Source organism: Nelusetta ayraudi, unplaced genomic scaffold, assembly GCF_046127955.1.
Source record: "Nelusetta ayraudi isolate G7.1 ecotype Tasmania unplaced genomic scaffold, CSIRO-AGI_Nayr_v1 ptg000002l, whole genome shotgun sequence".
Classification (NCBI taxonomy): domain Eukaryota; kingdom Metazoa; phylum Chordata; class Actinopteri; order Tetraodontiformes; family Monacanthidae; genus Nelusetta; species Nelusetta ayraudi.
Window position 1 is genome coordinate 1,116,828 of NW_027466052.1, and position 20,099 is coordinate 1,136,926.

Consider the following 20,099-nt stretch of genomic DNA (forward strand, 5'->3'; position numbering starts at 1 on the left):
GCTGGACTCCACTACTGTCCACCGCTGATAGCGAAACGTTGTTTTCCGAGCTCCACCGCTGACTGCTATCTGCCGCGTGGAGCCACCGGCTGCCGTCCTCTCTCGCGCCTCGCGACTCTGTTCTCTCAGACACGCCGCCATTTGTGGACTGCGCGGCCGGTGATAAAACATGCAGCGTAGGGATTCGGAACGCGCTTGAGTAATTTGACGGAGCTATGAGCTAAAAACAGAAATGAAGACTGCGCCGGGGAGGCTCTTCCGACACTGAGTCCTCCGCAAATGTAGAGTTTTGAACCACTTTTTGTGGAAGCACGACGCGAGTCGAGGAATCCGCCCGTCTCACAAAGACGCCGAGTGATTCATCACGCGCAGCGCAGACTATCCGCTGTTGGATCATTAGTTTGTCAAGGGAGGTCCTTAATAGCGATATCAATCTTGTTGGTAACGATCTGCTCTTTATTGGGGGAAAGAAGGCTGATTACTCTGCTGCAGAAATCTGAGCCACAAGTGATCTGACACACGACTCTTGCGACGTCAAACCAAATGCTTCACTCCCTGCTGGTACATTGAAGACCACACGTTGTACCTACTGTCAAACACCTACCCGCCTACCTACATCAAAAACACTTTCGATGGCCAGCAAAGAGTGTATTTAGCCCCCTGTTTACAGCCTGCTGCACGGATGTCCTTCCGGATGTTTTGTTGGACTGTCCACTCGTTTGAATGGCACGAGGCCTCGGCAGCGCTGTGGGGAGGGTACCAGTGAGGTAGGGACTGACTTCTTTTTCAGAACACACTTTCTGAAATTTGGAGCAAGCAAAAGAAGCAAACGGATGGAATTGACCCCATCTTTCCAACAGGAGAAACACACACACACACACACACACACACACACACACACACACACACAATTTTGCATAATGTGAGACTTTTGAAGGTGCCATTTTGCTGACGAAACAATGAAAAAGGGGGCAGAGCTGCTGCCAGCAGCGGCGTCGAGCATTCGGCAGCCTTGTGAGTGACAAACGTCTGCAGAGTGAGGCAACAGCAACCAGAGCAGAGGAGAAGAATGATGATAATCTCAGCGATGGATGGATGGATTTCCCAGCTTGCCTCTCGCTCTCGCTTCCCCTCCGTCTCACATGACCTTCTGATGTGATATTTCCACCGTCACAGCAGCAGCACCGTGAGCCTCTGACCTTTGGCCTCTTTAATGCAGGCTGTTTTATGCAGGGATCGCAGAAGAGAAGAGAAGAGAAGAGAAGAGCAGCCAGGGTGACGAGCGACTTCCCTGCAGCAATTTATCTTTTAGTATTTACATAACACACCTTGAGGCACTACTACAATGAATTTTTGGGGGGGTGGCTATTTTTAAATCGCTGTCTCCAGGGACACGTTGTGATTGAAGTATACACACGCTCACTGATAGAAGCGATGTTGCACAACTGGCAACATACAAAAATTGAAAGAAATTGAAAGACCGTTGTGAAAGAGGTTACGTGTGTGCGCGCCGCCGAGAGCTGAGCGCAGCCGAGAGCTGAGCGCCGCCGACGTAACTGCAGGACTTTGCAGATAATCAATTCCAGGATATTTCTGCGTTTTTCATTGTTCCACTGCTTTCTGTCCTGTTTTAGTCGGTTGCTGTTATTCCACTGGTTGTTTTTTTTTTGTTGCAGACTCTTCTCATGAAATATTTATTGGGGTAGTTGATGAGACAGATGGCAGCCTGTGATCAGAGCACACGTTCCCTGATATTCCTCAAGTGCTTGGGTGTGAGGACAAAGAAAGTGTACGTGCACGTAACTCTGCTGTTGTGTTGTCTTATGTTGTCTGTGGTCATAACTGCAGGCAAAACTGTTCTTAAAAATAGATTATTTTCATTTTAAATAATCTTCTTCTTTAATACAAATGACAAAAGTTCTAAATTTCTTTAGATATCACATCTTAATTCACTTGACTGTTCTTGGTTACTTAATTCAAATGGTGAATGGTAACTGGACTGCACTTATAGAGTGCTTTTTCCAGCAACTTTACGAAACCCGAAAGCACTTTACAAAAACATTTTTAATCTGTTCATGTTGTATTGTTTAATAAGCCCGCTGATGTTTGCTCATGTGTGAGATTACTTCAGTTGCCTATTTTTTTTTTTTAAATCACAGTAGTAAACAAACAACAATCTTTATACCTCTGACGTCAGAGGGCGCGGCCATTTTACGAGCTGTATCAATCTCGTCAAAATAACGACGGAAGTTGTATACTGTCCTTTTCAAATTAAAATAGCTCAAACATGAAACTAATAGAAATAGATGTCCTCAGTACTTTGAAGAGTTATTATTATTATTATTATTATTATTATTATTATTATTATTATTATTATTAATACTACTACTACTACTACTACTACTAATGATAATAATAATAATTCTATACCCACATCCTCCTGCAGCGCACTCAGGGTCTGCTTGAGCCTTGAACCTGCTCGAGGATGAAAGACAAAAAGACATACAACCACTCGCACTCACACCTGTGGACAATTTTGAGTTCCCAATTTGTCTCACATGCTTGTTTTTGGACTGTGGGAGGAAGCCGGATTACCTGTAAAGAGACACAGGGAGAACATGCAAACATTATTATTATTATAATTATTATTGTTGTTGTTGTTACCGGTTTCTCTTTAAAAGAATATTGATTTTACTAAACAAAACTGAAACTCTCCCCAAATCGATTTGAGGAAGCCTTTCGTTGAAGGACCACATTGTGCTTTTGGAAATTCCTAAATATGGCGGTGAAGTTAACTAACTGACCATTGTTCCTCATGAAACTTGCTCAACATTGCTTTATTGACAATTAAATGTTTGCCATCGACCAAGTTAGCCAGGTATTGCTAATGTTAAAAGCTAGCAATGTAGTTGTTTAAAAAACAAAAAACAAAAAAAACATCCTTGTCCTACAATTGGTAACGTTTGGTTGTTTTAAATGACACCGAGTTGAATTCTGGTAGTTTTATTTTGTAAAGTCCTAAGAGGAAGTGGAATGCTCGTCGCCGTCACTTTGCGGCAGGAGCGGCGGACGGCGGTGTGTTTCCACCGGGGACAGTCCCGTAGAGAGGAGCGGTCGCTGCACGGACGGACATTTCCATCCCGAGCCCAAAACAAACAGCGAAACACAGAAAGGAAGGCAAACAGATCCTACCGAGGTGAGAACAACTTCGCATTTCATTCATTCTTTCAGTGACACCATGTCTGCTTCAGCGATTTAACAAGAATACGTTTATGTAGTCAAAGTTTGCCGTTGTATTGTGACTTCAAAATGCGACCGTCGGCGCGTATTCGCGCTGCTGAACAGTTTAACACACGCGGCGCTTTGAGTATTATTCGAGAATATTATTGCGATGTATTTTTTACTAAAAAATAAATAAATAAATAGATAATAAGAAGAAGAAGAAGAAGAAAGAACTGGACGTGGTGGCTGTCCTCGCGGTCAAACGAGCGCGTTGAAGAGAGCTTCAGTCTTAAACACATTACAAGATTAAAGTAGTTGTTTGTTGTGAGGATTACACCTCGGCATGAAGCGACCTCTGTGAGGTGATTTCTCCAGTTTCTGGAGGCAGGACGGATGGATAGATGGATGGACGGATGAGTGGATGGATGGACGGGTGGATGATGTTTTGAAGGACGGATTGGTGTTCAGCACCACGGAGAGCTCCTCAGAGGCACCCGGGCGAGTTGGAGCTTCTCAGAGGCACAGCAAAGTAACGTCTCCTTGGTTCTGCAAGAATATGTAAAGTTAGGTGAAGTTACGCAGGTTATCTAAACTTTGTTGCTCACCTGTCTGTGTAATCTGAGATGAGTTTATGCCTCAGTGTTTGGCCCCCGGCAGCAGTCTAATCACGCACTGACTCAAGGAGGAGTCTTTGGAGCCAGGCATATTTTTAATCCCATACTTCCGAGCAGCCGTGCACGATTAATCATTTAAATATAATAAATATATAAATAAAAAATAAACCAAACTCAAAATAACTTAGCTAATAAGACAGCTATTTTTAGCCCTATGTTTACGGCCTCCGACGTGAATCCATTTCCGTTTCCCGCTGAAGCGTGTGCTTTGGTGAACCCTCACCTGGGAGATGCGTCATTGCCCTTCACAAGGGTCAGAATTCTGCAGACCTTTTACTTTCAGGAAGTGGTCAAGTGAATTTTGTCACAGTGTGGAAGGTCAGCACGCTGTGCAGGGATATGTTATGGTGGTAAATTGACAGTGATAAACTCTCTTTTTGCAAAAACAAAATTGCATAGTCAGTCGGTTTTCTAGGAACTGTCTCGATAAAACTTAAACCCTGCAGGCTTCCCATCTTGACTGCTTCCTCTAAGCAGATCAACGCGTGTTGTTCTTTTGGCAGCCTGTACAATGGTTGTAATCAGCCGTACACACTCTTTGTATCGGAGCAGGAAAGAACTGCAAACCAAGTGATTTGCATCCAGCCTTATTTAGCTTTAAATTATTGTTTTAGTCAAGTTTGCCGGTTCACTATAGCAAAAGTACACTTGGGTCTTAAAAGTTGCTCTTGTGAACTCATCTGTCAAGTGAGAAGTTGAATCTTTCCTCAATGTCTTTTTGTTCAGTTTGCATTTCACACCATTGATTTTGACAGCCTAAAAGATGCCCATGTTTTGGCAAAATCCACTTAACACTGTTTTCCAACAGCTTTTTTACATCACCTTCACTTTTCAGGAAATGTTTGTGCTTAAACACATTCTGTAAAATAGATGGCACTGATGTATCATTAATACATCTCCCATGATATCAACCAACCAACTGTCAGGTCTTTGTTCATCCCTCTGAGACAAAAAGGAGGAGGCCCATCAAAGCCAAGTAGGAATGGAACTAAAGCACTAAAAATAAAAACAAACCTGTGTTTTTCATGGGAGCCTGGAAACCCATGGCTGAGTATTTTATCTTTTATAGGTCAGTAGTAGTTTTTTTTTTTTTTTTTTCTTCTTTTTAAGCTGGTTACACAAGGCTGCTCTATAGACCAGGCAGGGTAAATAAAATACAATGAAGCTGAAATGGGCATTAAAAAAAAAAGGACCTGTAAGAAAACTGACTTCAATTATCTTGACTTTTGACTTGTGTTGGCTAACTGGCTGTCAAATTATCAGTTTCCCAAATAAGTTTCCCCGCAGACAAACCCACACATGCACGGCGGAACAAACTGCATCCCAGGTGCAGCTTGTTGGTTCCCATCGACATTTGCACTGTCACTCAGCTGTTCTTATCGCAAATCTCTTCTTGTTAAATGTTAATGCTGCAACATGCCAGATGGCGGAAAAACTGCAGCATCAACAGCGGACTCACTGCGATCACTCCTTTTCACTTTTTCTCCCCCATTAGCCCTTAGCATTACAACGGCTAGCCGCAGCAGCTTTTTGCCCTTTGGGGTTTTAGTGGACTGAATTGTTTTGGACGCAAACTCTGAGAAAACCGGCTAATGTTTGGGCAGCACTTCCTTTCTCTAAAGACTCTGTAATGTGGCACTTTGTCAGCTTGAGTTAATTCCATCTCTTCTGAGTGGATGTTTTTAGAAACCCTGCAGGATGTTTTCGGCTCGCCCACACATTGTCTATTTAAAGTTGAATCATTTGTGCTACTTACGGAGGCGTGAACCGATGTCACAACAACTTCTCTGAAAATGACAGACCTACAATGGAGTTTAATACCAGTGAATTAGCAGTGAGGGCTGCTGTGTTTGGACTTAAATGCAGTGCAAATGATTATATGCAACATAAAGTGTCAGTTATTTTGCCGGCAGTGGCAATGACACGTGGAAATGTGCTCTGCTACATAGGTAATAATCTACATTCTGTGGATTAGAGTTTTCTCCACACTATATTAAGCCAATCTATTTTCAAGTCATTTGTTCATAATAAGGATGTGTAAATGGCAGAGTTCATTCACATCTCACCACGGAAATTATACAAAAACTGACCTTTTGTCTTTGTCTCATGAATATATTTTCACAACTTATTGAAAAACAAATCATTGAGGTTTCCTGCTGATATATTTCCATTACGCTGATTGGTTGCTTGCTACTGTCACCTGACTCCCGTGCTGCTGCCACTTCACTGCGCTCTTGCAAGCCGAATTAATCCGTGTGTGAAGGTGTGTGTCTGCCCTCAAACCCTTATCAGTATTTCTCCGTGAGCCGCGTCTTATCCTGATGGCTCTTTCGAGAAAATCTTCTCCTTCTCCGCGTCATATATAGCTCTGTCCCATATATGTCCTGGCGCTATATACTCCTGTCACCTTTATTTATGTGTGGGTTTACTAAGGAACAGTGGGCGCAGAGCAGCAGGCTGACAGGTGTCCGGTTGAATGTGCGCGAGCAGAAGGAGACGGCAGGAGAAATGGCGGTGGGGGAGTTGGGGAAGAGGTGTGTGTGTGTGTGTGTATGTGTGCGTGTTTGCGCGTGACTGTGCATGCTGTTGGTTTTGTTTGTGTGAGCACGAGCTGAACTGAGAGAGAGAGAGAGAGAGAGAGAGAGAGAGAGAGAGAGAGAGAGAGAGAGAGAGAGGCTGGGCGAGTCAAAGTGAAAGGAAATGGAGAGCAAAGTACAGTTGGGAGAAAGTGAAGGAGACCCTGAGTGTGTTATGTAAGTGTTGTGAGGCATCTGCGTGTGTGTGTGTGTGTGTGTGTGTGTGTGTGTGTGTGTGTGTGTGTGTGTTTTCTGTAGGCCTACAGATTAATCCAGTGGGTTTTATCCTCGCTGAATGGGACAGTGGGGCTTTGCAGTGATTATCCCTGCAGGCCACAGATGATTGCTTTGAATTTCCTCTACGTCCCGCAGCACCGTGTTCTCCCGCCTGCACATCCACCGCTCGTGGCTGCTTTTTTTCCCCCCCTCACATCTCAACTCTGGCAGAGGCGCCGGAGTTGACGGATGACACGTATTCCCTCGTCGACCGCAGGTGCCGTGGGCACCATCTCATGAAAGATCGGTATCTCTAGCAAATGTAAAGTAAGCCCATCCCACGGTTCTACTAATATGTCTACTAATGTTTGTGATGTCATTAAGGGCAGTAATACCTCCCCCCACGCTAGTGCCAATGCCCCAGCCAGGTGTTTGCTGCCACCAGTTGGACCCTGTTGCTTCTTTGCGTTGCAGATCTAACAAAGCATCAGTAGCTGGGTTTCAATTCTCCCCAGAATTGCGCGAAACCTAAACATTGCAATAAACAACTGGTCATGGAAACACCTTCATTTCAAAAAAAAAAACTCTCAAATATGGCTTAAAGGTTCTTACGCTCTCACGAGGTAGTTTTTCAGACGCATGGATATAGAGGCATATCGCAAAAGAGTCGTGGAAACACTTTGTTCGCATTTACACGATACCGGATGCGACGTCCGCTGGTCACGTGTCCAGTTCACTTCAAGTGAAAATGGCGCGTTATGTTTCGACGGAGGAGGAGACGGAATCCTTGTTACAAGCAAACGATCGCAACCGTAATTCTCATAAATGTCGCTGGACGAGATTTTCGGAGAATTATATGTACGAACGTACATATGATTCTATATAGTGTATAGATGCACTTCAGGCCATTCAATGGAAACACCCGCAAATCGCAAGTGTATTTTGTCGAAATCTTAGAAATATCGCTTTTATTTCGCGAAAAACTGTAACGGAAACACAGCTAATGTTGACAGGAATGTAAAAGTGAGCCACTTTGCAGCAGGCTACAAACAGGGGGCTAAATATGCTGTTTTCTAAAGATTTACACATTTTTGGGATTAGCAATGGTTCGAGGCAGCTCCACTGGATGGAAAACAAAGACCTGAAAATGGTGGTAATATGAGACCTTAAGTGCGTTACGAGTCCAACTTCCCAGCCGTCCATTTCCGCTGTTAATCTCCTCCTCCCAATCCTAGTCCGCCTGCTACCGGAAAGCTCTCCGTCCATCCCGCCTCCCCCTGAATTATGCAATCGGCAAATGTCAGAGGTGGAGTCAGCGCCGTCATCCCTGCTCGCCGGAGTCACAGCAACAAACTGTTTTGTGCCATTTGGACTTCAAACATTCGTCGGAGCCTGGGTTTTCCGCAGATGGGGCCATTTTACGCCGTACATTTCCCCACCACATGCTACCTGCTGGCCGCGCTCATTCCGAGCTGGAGCCGTGTGCAGTCACTCTGTTTTATGGGGAGATTTAGTGCAACAGTCACCCTCTGGGGTTGTAATGAACGAATGAAGAGCAAAGGTGTGGCAGATAATATTTTAACGCCCAAGATCCATCTTAGGGGGCGGAACGGCAGAAACCTCCTCGGTGATTTTCCACAGCAGATTTGTCTCTGTGTGTCCTTCCTGTCTCTCCATAGGGAATGCTTTATTTGGTCAGGGCCATATTGCCCTGGCAGACGCCACTGCTGTGGGCGGACAAAACAACGCTGTTTGAGCTTTCAAATTCCACCACAGTGCAACCTGGAGGGGGGAGGAGGTGGCTTGGTTAAAAAGCAGCCCCGCAAGAGATGCGGAGCTGCAGTCAATATCCAGCTTGTTAGGAGAAGTGTGTCGTTTTGTGACTGCACGCAGCACTGAGGAGGTGCAGGGGGGACTGTTTGTTTCGGTGTGTGCGCAGCAGTGAAATGATGTGGCGTCCGAGCCCCTTTAAAGTTTAAACGCCCCTGCTGGGACAGACTCCCGCACCCCCTATGGCCCGGTGGGCAGGAGAAGCTCTATTAGGAAAGGATATGAAATCACTCAACATCGAGACTGCCTTAAGAAAAAAAAAAAAAAGTTCTAATTCACTCAATTCATCTTTATGTCAAGGGGGCGGGGGGGACTTGTGTAATGAAGAATCAGCACTGGTCATAATGAAAAGCCTACTGGTCGACTGTGGGAAAGAAAGAAAGTTGCTTGACTTGCTACCTGCCTTTGTGCAACACGTTTTTCTGTTTCTGTTAAATTTCACTCCAACGTTTCATTTGCTGTCATACTGCAGTAAAAGCACCAAGCTCAAACGCCTGTGTGTTTATGTATGTGAACAGCTTGTAAGTGTATTTTGGTGTGTGTGTGTGTGTGTGTGTGTGTGTGTGTGTGTGTGTGTGTGTGTGTGTGTGTGTGTATCTGTGTGTGTTTTGGCAAATTAGCACTCGAGCATGAAGAGGTGGGTCAGTCTGAATAGTTTAGCCCTTGGGCTACCATCGTGCTCTTTGGCCTGGTGACATCTTGGCACGTGTTTTACGCCACTTATGGGTCATTGAGGAGAGACGGACTCACTTATAATCACTCCTTGTTTCAAGGTAGTGTAAAAAACAAACAAAAAAAAAACGACCTTTATCTCTGACCGTTACTTTCTCTAGACAATAATTAAGTCTTTTATTTGTTAAAATGTACAAATGATTTATTTATTGATTTTTTTTACCATATTTGATTCCATCTTTTGGATTTGGCTAACAACAAATAAACTTGTCATCCGACACTCACTGCTGATTATCTGTGTGTGACCAGATGAAACGTTAAAAATCCATCGATGGAACATAAGAGCAGAATGAGTCCCGAAGTACAGACAGGAGGGAAGAATGGATGATTAATGTTATATGTGAGGTGTCAGCAGGTACTTCACCCTCCAGACTCCTGACAGCTGGGATTAAAAGCATTGGTCTGTTTGGTCATGTGCAGGCAGCTTCAAATTGAATGGCAATACAGCAGCGGATACAGGCTGGCTGGTGCATGCAGTGTGTGTGTGTGTGTGTGTGTGTGTGTGTGTGTGTGTGTGTGTGTGTGTGTGTGTCAACCTGCCTGTCTGGCGCCATGCTAGGTCTCCTCTCTGCTATGAGCAAGATCAGTGTTACCTCACTGGCTGCCGAGTGCCATCTATCAAATCGTGCAGATGATGCAACCTGAGGCCCTCCGACACAAGTGGGCAACTGCAAGCTGAAGATAAAGGGTGGCTGAGCAATCAACCGCAAACTTCCTCTCTCCAATGCGTTGTTTATCGCTGATTTGCATTCCCATTATGGATTCATTGTGCAGCGGCTCTGCATTAAACTAAGAGCTCAAGTTTGAGTGTCAGGTGTCAATCTGAATCTCAGTCTGAGGTTACATTTGTGAGACCCGTTGGTCAGATGGAGATGAATTGGAAAGCGAAACCTGTTTTTCGTTTTTATTTTTTTTTAAGGGACAGCGCATATTGATGAACATGTAAATGTAAATTTGCCACAATTAGCCAAAGGCTACTTTCCATCTGCAGTCCCCGGCAGGTCAGAAGGAATAACAATACGATGACAGATACAAATAAAAATTCCAAAAAATGAACAATACGATGGAAGAATTGGACAACTGACACTAGCAAAGCAACAAAGAACACTAAGAGGATAGATACAAACTTCAATTTAAAATGAGTGCTGACAGATCTGGTTTCTTTTCAGCCACCTTTTTTTTTTTAGATTGACTTTAAAAGTATTAAAAGTTTTAGAGTCTCTTATTGGAGCTGGAATCTCCTTCCAGACCTCAGTGCCTTTGACTGATAAACACCTGATTACTGAAGGTCGTGTGTCTATGTTGAACTGCACAGTCACCTCTAGTGGAGGCCCTGGATGTTCTCCCGCTGGTGCTGGATCTTCACACAACGAACTCCACCCAAAGGGGGTGGAGCAAGACCATGCAGGATCTGATCATGTCTTAAAACGATCGAAACTTAAAATATGGTCTTCTCGCACGCGCGCGCTTTAATAGTCGCAAGTGTTTACTATCTTCCCGGTGTTATGCTTGACATGATGTGGTGATATGATGTTAGTGTTAATCGGCCTTAAGGTTGGAGTCATGTCAGATTTCGGATTATCGCGTGAAATTCTTCGTCTTCTATGACAAACGTGGGCTTGGCTTTCAGAGAGTTTCCCTGCGTAGTGTGGCACACTAACACACACTAGCAGATGGTCTTCTTATTGTTGTAGTATTATTACATGCACCAGGTGACAAAAAAAAAAAAAGTCTCATTGATGTTGACAGACCAGGACCCACACACACACACGCATACATACACACGAACGCAACACGCACACACACAAGAATGTACGTGAGGCTAAATTACCTGCTGTAATGAGGCTGACACACGTAGCCCGTCTCCATTCAACAACACACACACATAGAGAGGAATGGACACACATGCACAGCTGACAGCTGTTGCATTAATAACATTGACCTGGTTCTATCTTGTGAATAATGAAGTACAGTTCTGCTTTAATGTGTTGAAATGTCAGATGCCCCTCAACTCCCCTCCAAACTGCCCACACACACACACACACACACACACACACAGACGACTCCTCGGCCTTCATGCGACGCTGCTGCTCATCTTCTTGTCCTTGAAGCCTTGAAGCCAGCTCACCCTGTGCCAGGCTTTCATTTGTCAAGGTCCCGAGATGAGTTGACATTTATGGGCCGCACGTGCACGCGCACGCGCACCCAAACACACGAGCAGCTGTTACGTTATTGGTCCCATATGCAAAACTCCTGCTGCTGATGTTTCCTGCGTGTCTGTAGCCTGTCAATCAACTGGCCACGCCGCATCTTGGCTTGTTTTCCCGACCGGCCTGTTCCATTCTCTCAGACCGCCTTGATTGAAGTCACCTTGCTTTTGTCTCCTTCAAAACATGGAGGAGTTCAAACACTGTAAGTCGGAGTTCTGGCAGGAGACTGCAAACAGCAGGCTAAATGAGCTGTCTCCAGAGATCCTTCGAGTTTTCTGGGATTGCTGTTGGTTTGAGGCTCATTAACTGGAGTGTGGGACGACAAGTAAGGAAGTGGAATAAATGAATAAGTCAAAATAGGTAAATATGAGCACAATATGAGACCTTCACAATGCGCCAAACTGGATCTGCGCTGTCCAGCTGCTCTTTTTGACCGCGGAGGCGCTGTGGCTGTTCTGAAATGCCAGAGATCATTAGGAAGATTGCAGAATGGAATGATGGAATGAAAGTACGTCTAAATCTGCTGTCCATTACTAATCTTTCCTCTGCGTCCGCCCCCGGTGTGGTATTGAACCATTCGCATCCCCGTCCAGGCTCCACCTGTGTGTCATTTTGACTCCACAGCAAACAACTTTTGCCTAAAAAAATGGCATGAGGAAAACAGCGCCGCTAATTTTTCGGCCGCTCGGCGCTCACCATCCCATATTATTCCCATCGTCTCTCTGACTAATCCTCCGCGAAACCTAATGCACGAAAGGGAGCAAAAAAAAAAAAAAAAAAAAAACCTTGGCAGCGCTCCTAAAAAATCCACCAGATTTGGGTTAGTGCTCCTCTAAACCCGTGAGAAACATAAAGCTCGACAACCGACGGGCTGACCTGATTTCCCTGACGGTGGGCTTCAAGCGCCGATGTCCCATTTCCTCCGCCGGCAGCGTTCGACTCTGCTGAGTTCGCTGCCTGATTGACGGCAGCCTCTCTGCCTCGGCACTGAGGCACTTAGTCACAACAGCATGACGGCTCAGCGCGCCGGTTGGTTGTTTAGCGCTCTCTTTCTATTTAGTGACAACTCTGTCTTATATCTCAACAGTGGAACAAGATGGCGCTTCTTTGCATTAGTAAGGGGAGGTTGGTGGTGGTGGGGGGGGCTCATATTAATGTTTTTACTTAAATGTGTGTATGTGGAAAAGGAGCAACCGGTAAAGATATTTGATTTTTTTTCTTCAAATTCTTTCTTCAAATTGAACAAAAGTTGTCCGAAAATGTCTAGAAAGAGAAGAGAAATAAGTCTCTACGTGAGTTTGGGACTAGAGAGCTGGGACAGGAGAGCAAACACCAGATTGTTCCCCCCTATAGGAACCTTGACGTGAGGTTTCACTCGATTATATCTGCTCCCATTTCGTGCAAACAATCACTGCACGCTGCGTTCCCAAAAGCGGAAAAACAAAAACCTTCTCAGACGTCCTCACTCGCAGCTCTGACACCGTCTTGTGCTCACACTCACGGCATTCTGGGATATCCCCCCCCCCCCCCTTCCACCCCCTTTTCACAGTGGAATTTTCCATTTATATGCCGCGGCAGGATTTTTCTTTGTTGCCCGAAATAGCTTGTCGCTGGATTCTTCTGCTATCAGGCCTGTGTGGCTTTGTGTTAATCATGTCAGCCTATGACAGTGCTAATCCAGTCCCCTTCTGGAGCTCTGGGCCAAGCACTGTACACACTGCTGTGTTCTACTGTTCTGTACGCGTGCACCATTTCATTCCAAGCAACTCACCTGGCTCGTCAAACAAATGTCCGCCGACTGACAGAAGCCGCCGTCTTGTGTGATGATGAGGCACCCGCGGGATGAAGAGGGGCGTGACGGTGACAGGCAGGTGGGAGTAAAACAGAGAGTCGGAGAAGTGCTGAAAAAGTGACTGATGTGGCCGCCCTGCTCCTGTTTTCACGGCTCAGACAGATTTAACAAGACAGTTAAATGTCAAAATGAATCGCAAAACACAGCAGCACAACAAGTGTGTCTTGTTCTTGTCTCCTGGATGTTTGGTGGAGGGGAGTCCAGCAACCAAACAGCTCTGATTCATTCATTGTGGTCCGCATCACACGTCAAGCTGCAGCCATGAATTATTTTTCTAATTGATTAATCTATGAATAAATTTCCTCAGTTGGGCTATGCGATTATTTGAATGGGCAAAATAGTTTTAAAAGTGTGGAAAAGACATCTGAAAATGACAAACCTGACAAACGAACCTCTTTTTTATTCCACAAAGAGTATAAAAATAAACTGACATATTAAAAAACATCTAATCCTGTTTAGCGCGTGCCGCAATAAGCAGACGAGCTGCGTTCATACCAAGCAGCGTGCAAAAACGCAGCGCACTACTTATGCAATTTAGAACAGTTCCAAATGCAAGTGTGGAACACTGAGACGCTTCACACTCGGAGGGCCACATTGTAGACGGAGCATAGCATACTTCCTCACAATAGTGTCTAACACATGGGCTAGCTAAAGTGCTTCTAGCTAACAGCAACCAACCCTAACCCTGACAGCAGCCATATCAAAATGAGCACACACAATTAGCATGCTGCCTTTAAGAGTGCTAACGGAAGTTTAAGATTTGGGGGTCAAAGTTATTGTCTCCCCTCCAATGGCTTTTTAGGATTAATGCTATTAATAATGTGCTTAATAATTAAATGGTGCCCTTCTGATGTCTCCGCTTTAGTGCTACCTCAACCTGCTTAAATCAGTGGCTCAGAGGGGAGACGGGCCCTTATCACTGCGGTTCTGGTGCTTTCGCGCACAGTGTAACACAAGAGCAGTTTATTTTTGAACTCATTCCCGGTAAGATTATAGTTGTATTGATTAAAGGGAAAGTGTTCAGCGCTAAATGCTCAGACTCCTCCTCCTTGCAGCCCAGATGATCCGACCAGGAAAACATTCCTCAAACTATAGCAGCGGTGGTCTTTTATATCAGACAGCTGCGAATCAGGCTTTCATTTCTGAGTTAGATGGTCACTGATGCCCGATTCAAGCATAATGTAACTCACATCAGTTTTAGGGGGGGCGTGGAAGGCGGATGAAGTGAAACAAAGAAAGCCAGAAGGAGATGAGCGCGCGTGTGTGTGTGTGTGTGTGAGAGAGAGAGAGAGAGAGAGAGAGAGAGAGGAGGGAAAATGGCAGAAAGTAAATCCTCTTTCCCCGCTGGCTTTAATCTCCCTGAGGACTGAGCCCAGCGCTTCAGGCCCTGCAGCAGCCATCAGCTGAGCTGAGTGACAGCAGGGCAGAGCCACAGGTGGGGGGAGGAGGGACGGGAGGGTTCGCTTGGGTCATGCAAGAGAGTGGTAACAAACCTACGGAGTATGGTGGCCTCTGAGATGCAAGTTCATTCCTCTTCTTCAGGTTAGAGCCGCAGACTTGCAGTGACTGTCATTTTCCTTGAACAGTCGCATCGGGAGCAAGCGTGCAGGCCGAGCAAGAGACCATCCGTCCACTTCGTCGTCGCCTGGATTGACATTAGAATTGCACAAAGGGAGGATAAATCCGCAGTAAGCTTCAATAAGCAGTCCTTTGACTTCTCGGTTATAGTTTCAGCTAGATTTATGGTCGCACCCCCCAACGACTCAAATGTCTTGACAAACTGGATTAACTTGGATTAGAACTTTTCAAGCAAAGTGTTTCCCTCGGGGTGAGCTCCGACAACTCCAGTCCTTCCGAACTTTTCTCTTCATGCAACGGTTGTAACTAGTCCAAAACGTTGCTCTGCTTGATCCAACATTGGCCACGAGGGTCACGAGGGAGCTGGAGTCTGTCCCAACTGTTTTTTTTCTGAGTGAAAGTGGGCTTGATCTCCGGGTTTACTATTGTTGTACAGTGCTAGCGTGCAAGCATTTGCATGTAAAAGCCCAGTGAGCAACCAACCTGCGACGGAGAATTTTAAATCGGATAGTTTTCCCGATTTAGGCCTCAGTCACATCGTCACCACGTCACGCTAGCAGGGCCCGGGTCGTCATTCCCCCGGTGCAGCTGGTCCACGAGCTGGGGCTCGTGTTCCAACTCATTTCAGGTTGCTCTGAAATAGAGAAGCCGAGAGAAATAGCCCAAATGTCAGGATAAATATTTTAAGGTGCAGCCAGGCGTTTTGCAGACATTGCAGATAAAAGCCAGAGGAGGGAGAGGGAGGCAGTGATGGAATGGCACAGAAATTAAGGATCTCCTATACACAGAGGGCTTGGTGCTGTTGTTATCCAGACCGTGTTGACAGGAGCCTCTAGAGGCCCCCCCCTCCCCTTGTATCAGTCTCTCTGTAGTGTAAGAGAAATTCTGGAGAATCATAGTTGTCTTCAAAATTCAGGTTATTAAGCTGTTTGTTTGCACTTGTATTATAGATTTGTCCCATCCATTGTTACATAAGCTCATGAACACCGCAAATGTGAATACCGATGATGCAAAACACATAGGTTTTTTGAATTTGTGCACCAGATAAAGCATTTCCCAAAATCTTTAATTTTATCTGATTTTCCAGTTGGGGAAAATATGCCAACGTTGGCAAAAGTTGTTCAGGAATAATAATAATAATGTCATTATAATAATGTAATAACAATGTAATAACAATGTTATTCATGAAGGGAAGCCTATTGCATCGCTTTGATGTTTTGTTGTTTCATTCCAGCTGTTTGCATCACGTTAGTTTCTCCTTCCTTGTCTTCTTCTGTGTTTTGTTCCACAATTGCTTTCGCCTCTCATTACGTAAAAGACTGCTTATGGAATTTTTGAGTCAGCTGAAAGTGTCTCGGAAGAGCGAGACCGAAGAGTCGCAGACTGAGCGGCCCGCCTGCCTTGCAAAACTGAGCACACACAGTGCAAGCGACCTTGCGACGGGGTCGCATCAACGACGATGATCACGTTTTACAATCAGACTGTTGTGACTGCAGACTGCCAAGGTGCCTTCGCTGCGTTACGTAAACAGGTCGAGCTCCTCCGAAAGTTAAAGGGCGACTGCATGGAAGAGAAGACACGCCCTCCGCCCGCCCGCCCGCCCCTCCCTCCCTCCCCACCGCACCCCCGCCACTTCCGTCTCTATTCCCGGCACATGTTCAATTATTAACTGCCCTGACAGCTCCTTCGAGATGGAGGCAGCGTCTCAGACACACGGAAGGTGGCTCAGAATGAACGAGAGAAATACTTTTGCAAACATCAAACCAGGCCTCCCTCATGTCTGCTCACCTCTCCCAGACGGAGACGCTTAAAGCTACGCTTGTCTTCGTGATGGCAAATTCGAAAGAAAGAAAGAAAAAAAAAAAAAATCCAACCTCAAAAATATTTCAGCTGCGAAAACACGCCCGCCTTTAAACGCCACCCAAAATCAAACAAGGCAGTTATTTTGTCTCTCAACTCGTGCGGCCTCCAGCGCTTGATCCGGCCAAATGTTAGCGCTCTCCCGGTCCCATTACAACACTGCACACAGCGGCAGATTAGATTACATGAAGCTTTAATGATCCCCGAGCCGAAAGTTGCGAGGTGATTAAATTTGCATCAGCTACAAGCTCCATTAGAGCAAAAAATAAATAAATAAATAAATAAATAAAAAAGGAACGCTCGGCGCAATTCTAAACAACAACACATCACGAGCACAAACGAGATCCAGCGGGGAGAAGATTGGATTATTTCTTCTCATTTAGGCCTGGGATGTGCTCGGTCGTTGCCTCGGCAGCCGCGGTGGCAGCCAGCAGCTGCGTCAGCCTGCCCAGTTACAGACACATGTATTTTTCATGGGCAAAATCCTCTATATAAAACGTGTCTGGCAGCGAGTCACCGGAACAGAAATAGCTCCCTCTCACAGTCCTGATGCTTTTTTTTCTCCCTCGCTCCGCCCCCTCCCCAACTTCACTCAAACAGAGTGATGGAGCTCCACCCTCAGCAATCAGCATTCACCGTTAGGAAATCGAGGGTCCGTCACCGCCGCCGGGCCCGCGGGGTCCTGATCGGTGCGTGACTGAGCCTGCGAGGCGGCGAGATGCTGTTCACCAAACAGCGACTGAACTCATGAATTTATGCATCACTTTGTGCCGATTGAGGTGAGTCGAGTCAGCGGCTCGGCTGGCCCGGCCCATGCGTGTCTGAAAAAAACACTGTGTCGTGCCTGGAGCCGGACTTGGAACTTTTGTTTTCCAGCAAACTCCAGTACGGAGCCGTGATTCCTCCTCCAATCATTGTGTAACAGGATTCGTCGAGGTCAAGTCTAATGCAAGTGGCTCTTCGCAGCGTTGCTCAAGGGCACTTTGGCAGTAGACACTAATAGGAGTGATTGAACCCTCTCTCTCTCTCTCTCGGAGGGGTTAACATCTGTGACTTTTCCATTCCCCCGCAGTGTGTCCTGTGTGAGGTCCAGAGGTGAACGTTCATCATGGCAGACGATTCAGACATGCGCAACGAGCTGGCCGACCTGCAGACGCGTGCCGACCAGATCGCTGATGAGGTACAGTAGAGCACACGCACACGCTCACCGACATCCTTCATGTGCACGTCTTCTATACCGGCAGCCTGCTGGAGCCTCTCCCAGCTGTTGTGGGGTAAAGGCAGGGTGACGCCTTGGACAAGTCGCCAGTCCATCGCAGGGCCACATAGAAAGACAAACAACCATTTACACGCTCACACACACCTAAACGGACAATTCAGAGTTTCCAATTCATTAGCCTCCTTACTATAAAATCACTATGTCACTGTATAGGAAAAGGGAGGTATCGTTCAGGTACCTATATGCATATATGTCTGGAGAGAGAGCAGTGAATTTAGTCCATAAAACCTTTTAGAACAAATTTTAAAATGGAGAAAATATCATTGTTCTAAAAAGCCTCCTCGAATTCCTCTCGTTTAAAAACTCTCGAGGCTGGTTTGAGTCTCTCTCGAATGTCACAACTCAGCTCTTAAAGAAGCCATGACCAGAGGAGACACGCGGATCAGGATGTCAAAACAATAGTCATTTAATAGAGCAAACAAAAGCAAACAATCATGAAAATAGCCCAATGAGGTGTGTGAAGCGTAAGGATCAGTATAGCAGCAGCACCTGGGAGACCCAAGTGAGCTAATCCATTGAGGAGCAGGACCGGAGGCGACGAAGAGAGGAAAAACTCTCATCTCCACAGCAGAAGATGAACAGTATCTTTGCTTGGCGCCCTGAGTGTAGAGTGTTTACGGTGGGGGACAGAATATTAGCACTGTTGTTTCCTCTCCTTTCCAGGTTAACATTTCGGGAGCGTATGTAAAGATAGTACAAGATGTATCTGAGCTGGATTACTATTTCAAATTTCTGTTCCGGAGCGCAGCAAAGAAAATTCTACTCTGTCAGCTTAACCTGTTGAAACCTTATTTTGACGGTGCGGTGGTTGAGTCTGAACTGTACTCCTCAGTTTGTGGCAGCTGAGGTGGAGAAGTTCTTCTCCAAAGACTTTGGTTCATATCAGTTCATCTACTCTACAACTGAGCAGGAAGCTTTAGCCCTAGTGTGGGCTTTGAAACATTCTGATGTCTAGGTTGACTCCAGTGTTGTACCTGTGGTGGTCTACACCAACCACAGTCCTCTGACCTTCCTTCATTCTCTGCACTGTCCAAACCAGACACTAATTGGGTGGTCTTTGTTGCTGCAGTCTTATTTGCTTGACATTCTGCACGTTAAGGGCACCGACGACATTCAGTGGTTGATTTATAAGTCATGCTTCGTGCCTCTTAATTTGCTTCCTTGCTCCCGAGTTGCTGAATGAGCAGAATGTTTTACGGAAACGGGTTTACTGAAGTAACTCGGATGTAGTAAGCGTTCATCTCGTTGTTTTTGTTCTCCAGTCACGAGCGTGGAAACATGAATTTTATATATGTATATGTATATATATGGGACATACATATACGTATATTTATTTCAAGACCTTTCTATTTGCCGAGTTTTCTCAGCCACAAAAGCTGGGCAGTCACTTTGTGGATCTCCCCCTATTGTCTCTCTCATCAAGGGCACCGTCTTTTGGAAACGCTGAGAGAGGGGAGGGGCCTGTGAGGAAGAACTTTGGCCTTTTTCTTCTAATGAGTTAAGAGGACTTCAGTAAGAATAGATAATTTTGTGCTGCCGAATAATGGAGCCACTCAAATGGCCTCGTGAAAAATTCATGAGCACGTAATGCGAAGGCCAAGAGGTTGTGTGGAAGTGAGCGGAATGGCGGGATGAAGGAAGGCGGCGTGGTGAGGGTGGAATGGGGCGGACGGGCAGACAGACGGACGGACGGGCGGACGGGCGGGCGGAGCAACGGGGGGCCGAGGAGGAAAGGATGACAAAGAGCGAGACAGGGATTAGGAATGAAAAGGTGTTTGACGGAGGATTGGAAAGGATCTGAGAAAGTGCGGAGAGCTGGCAAACAGACGGCTGGAATCAGATCATTAATCCTGTGATTGGGAGTGGAATGAATAACGAAGCTTATTTTAGCGCTCCAGTTCCAAGCATATGCTGTGGCGTATCAGTAGTCCTCCGGGTCACCTTTCCTTTTCTCGGCCGTAGTACTGCGACCAGGTCCTGCAGCCACAGAAGCCACAGTCTGCTTTTTGCTCTAGATTATCCACTTAACTGACTCTTCCCTCTCTCTCTCTCTCTCTCTCTCCCTCTCTC

At 45.8% G+C, this 20,099-nt stretch overlaps 1 protein-coding gene and 1 long non-coding RNA gene across 2 annotated transcripts in view; both read left to right on the forward strand.

The window, feature by feature from the left end:
* Positions 1–20,099, forward strand: part of LOC142893100 (uncharacterized) — a 140,414-nt gene that overhangs the window by 98,589 nt on the left and 21,726 nt on the right. The window lies entirely within an intron of this gene.
* The window catches only part of LOC142892588 (synaptosomal-associated protein 25-A-like), a 32,748-nt gene continuing 15,692 nt past the window's right edge, over positions 3,044–20,099 (forward strand). The window contains exons 1-2 of the mRNA XM_076032816.1: positions 3,044–3,196; positions 17,823–17,930. Coding sequence (XP_075888931.1) covers positions 17,859–17,930 — 72 coding nt within the window. The 5' untranslated portion in view covers positions 3,044–3,196; positions 17,823–17,858. The remainder of the gene's footprint in view (positions 3,197–17,822; positions 17,931–20,099) is intronic.